This window comes from Orycteropus afer, unplaced genomic scaffold, assembly GCF_000298275.1.
Source record: "Orycteropus afer afer isolate SDZICR_OR568_19922 unplaced genomic scaffold, OryAfe1.0 scaffold00029, whole genome shotgun sequence".
Taxonomy (NCBI): Eukaryota; Metazoa; Chordata; class Mammalia; order Tubulidentata; family Orycteropodidae; genus Orycteropus; species Orycteropus afer.
Genome location: NW_006921616.1, coordinates 18074187 through 18077864, shown reverse-complemented (window position 1 = coordinate 18077864; position 3678 = coordinate 18074187). Strand labels below are relative to the sequence as shown.

General features: G+C 39.6%; 1 protein-coding gene across 1 annotated transcript in view; it reads left to right on the top strand.

The window, feature by feature from the left end:
* Positions 1 to 3678, top strand: part of DCC (DCC netrin 1 receptor) — a 1113394-nt gene that overhangs the window by 290650 nt on the left and 819066 nt on the right. The window contains exon 5 of the mRNA XM_007935560.2: positions 69 to 205. Coding sequence (XP_007933751.2) covers positions 69 to 205 — 137 coding nt within the window. The remainder of the gene's footprint in view (positions 1 to 68; positions 206 to 3678) is intronic.

Genomic DNA, 3678 nt, shown 5'->3' with positions numbered 1-3678 from the left:
CTGAATAGTTAGCTTGGTATACAATATGCTACTCTACTCTTTAATTTTATATGCTTTATATCTTATAGGTCCAAAAAATATTCTTTATTGGGTGGAAGCAACTTGCTTATCTCCAACGTGACAGATGATGACAGTGGGACTTACACCTGTGTTGTCACATATAAAAATGAGAATATTAGTGCCTCTGCAGAGCTCACAGTCTTGGGTAAGTTAATGACTCAAGATGCATTTACCTTGTACCCTTCAAAATATATCAAACAGACACTTTAAAAGCTTACCACTGAGTTACTCAGTGTTTATTAATATAAAATTGCAAAGTCCCAGTACTCCACATGTATCCTTGTCCTTCTGTAATTAATTGCATAGGGGTTAAATGTAGTATTTGAATACTTGCTCATTGAATTAAAGTCCAGATGCATCACTCTTTAGTGTAATTATTTCAGGGATGCAGCTGAAGCCTACCAAAATGATTGCCTGCCAGATGTGTGGAATAATAAATGAGAGTCTCTAATATATCACACCTTAGGAAAAGAAATATGAAAGGAATGAGAGAAATTGTATAAAAGTACATACTTGAGAAAACAGTCAGATGTTATTTAAGATGGTAAGGTCTCCAACATTAAATGTAGGTATATTGGTGAGATTCTTTTGTTAATATGGAAATACTGTAGGTGTTATGTTGAAAGTGAACCATCAAAATCAAATACATCTAAGGAAAATACTCATAGCAAAAATTTAATTTGAAGAAATTTAAAGACATAGCTAGGTTCATATTTAGAAAGCTAGTCATCATGAATCATACAAATTCATAATTTATTTGTATTTAGCAGGTACTCAAACAACCATATATCTTATCATCTGTTCCAGATTTCTTTTAGCCACTTTCATTGGAATCATGTCTGGAGAAAGTAGCTTAATAATTGAATTCCAATTGCTTTCCCCATAACAACAAAAAAATTGGTTACTAATATATGGATTTTTCCCTCTAGAATAAATGTATTTGCCTTTTAAAGATTCCAGGAAAAAAATCATAGGCTGTTTAAAAGTCATTCAGTAGAAATGAAAATGTATGGTACACTGATTATATCTGCTAACCTGTATCAAGATATTATTATGGTATCCATTTTGCTTTGTGCCTTTAAGCCTTATTCCAAAAACACTTTCATCTGTGGACAAGGTAATAATGTATATGATGGGTTAGGCAATGGACTTGTTTGTTCTTTGATCAAAGAATAAATATTAAACTAATAACAGCAGAAGAGAACCCCTTTCTTTGAGGTAGAATAGTGCTCCTAACTAAAATATCAGCTGCCTTGAAAATGGCAAGACTTCAATTTACTCATATTTTATATGGAAAATTTTTTGGTGAAACTAAGAAAATCAAGAGAACATTCTTATTTGCAATGTCAAAGTACAGTAACACTGAATCACTATCAGAGATGTTTTCTTTAATATGTATTAATGATCATAAGGTATCTTGGTTTGTTGTGCCACTCTAGTGGAAGATACCACAGGTGGAATGGCTTGAACAAACAGGGGTTTATTCTCTTACAATTTAGGAGGCTAGGAGTCCGAGTTCAAAATGCCAGCTCCAGAGGCTGGATGAAGGCCGCTTAACTTTGGGCTTCAGCTCTGCCTCTTGCTCCCAGCCCACTGAAGCTGGAGACTTCTCTTAACTCAGACAACCCCTGGCTACTGAGGCTGACAAACCCAAGGTTGACAAGTGAAATGGCACAGTTCCAAAAGGATCAAACCACATGACAGGGAACTAATTCAAATCCATTAACAGTCCCAAGAATGGCAGACAATGTGGCAGGCCCTTGAGATGAAGACGCAGGCAAATGCAGGATCCAGATGTGCCAAGAGCTCAAGATGTTCCTCAAAGCTGCTGCTTATATACTGGAAGCAGACCACGTCCCTAAGGTAGCTACTCAGCTGCTCATAGTAGATGTCTACCATGGAGTTGGTTACTAGTTTCATCATGGGGAATAACTATATCTAGCTGGCCAGCCACTCAAAACTAAGCCAAGTCAAGTTGGCACACAACTTAACTACCACAATTTCACCCCTTGTCAACTTGGCATCCATACACATCTCCTTCACTGGGTGGCTCTAGTACCCTAGTTCATCTGAGTGGTGACTTCCATCCCTTGGCCCAGCAGGCCCTGTTTCTCAGCCTTTTGGGCATTGTAGCCCTGCCCAACTTTGGGGCAGTGAATATGGCCCCATCCCACTGGCCCTCATGAATGGCAGCCTTACACTCCAGAACCAAGTTGGTGAAGGTCTGACTCTTTGAGACCTTGCAGACTGTGGTGGTCCTCCAGAGGCCAGGGTCCTATCCTTTGAGGCTGACACAGCTCTGCTTCCCCTTTCTTTGGTCTCTCAGCTTCTTCCAATTAATGCTTGAAGGCAACCCACACTGCCAGGAATCTTCCTGCCCAGATGCACTCAGATTTCTCTCCCCATGGGTTGGTAAGGCTGTTGCTGTGTCATGCCAGTCTCTGGATTCTGCTGCTGCCATCTCTCTGCTGGGGTCTCTCTGCCAGGGTCTCAGTGCAGGGATCTTGGGTCAAGGACTCATTCCACTCTTGTTTCCACATTTTAGGTGTCTGTCAAAGTAGCACCCCACTCTCTTGCTACCAAATTCTGTTTCGGTTCTCTTCTACTGCTCTAGCAGAAAATACCACAGGTGGATGGCCTTAAAACAAGGATTCATTCTCTTACAGTTTAGGAGGCTAGAAGTGTGAGTTCTAAATGCCAGCTCTAGGGGCTGGGTGAAGGCCCCTCAACCTTGGGCTTCAGTTCTGCCTCTTGCCGCCAGCCCACTGAAGCTGGAGGTTTCCCTTAACTCAGCTGCTGTCAACTAAAGCTAACAAACCCAAGTTCGACAAGTAAAAGGGCATAGTTTCCAAATTGTCAAACCACATGGCAGGGCACTAATTCAAGTCTATCAAAAGTCCCTAGATCAGCAGACAACATGGTAAGTCATTAAGATGAAGATTCAGCCAAATGCAGGATCCAGATAGACCAAAATCCCGAGACCGTCCTCAAAGCTTCTTGCATAATGGAAGCAGACCACATCCCTGAGACAGCTGCTCAGCTGCTCCAGTAGATTCTGCTGTGGGTTTGATTACCACTCTCATCATGGGGACTAAGTACAGCCAGCTGCCCAGACACTAAAAACCGGGCCCAGCCAAGATGACACACAACTTAACTACCAATTAAGGCAAATGTGGTTACAGAGTAAACTAGAATTTATACTGATGACAGGTAAGCCTTTTCCATGCAAATACTGATGATCGAATATATCATATTAATGAGCAACATCTTGACATGTAATGCTTTATTGGTATTTTGGCCAAATGTATGCCAATTCTAATTTCTGAGGATTATTTAAATAAATTAGCCAAGATAGATATGTGTGAGGATACGTATACACATGTATATTGATTTTCTGTATGAGTTGTTTAAATTATTTTAAATAATTATATGGTATTTCACACATGTAAAACTATACAAAGATGAATAAGGAAAAAGTAAATAATTTTCCCACTGCAGTCCTTGCATTCCTATTCCTCTGAGGTAAATAATTTGAGTAGCTTGGTATATGTTATTCCATAATTTCGTCATGTCTCATTGAAGCATATATGACTGTATCTAATTTTGTACTTATATGAC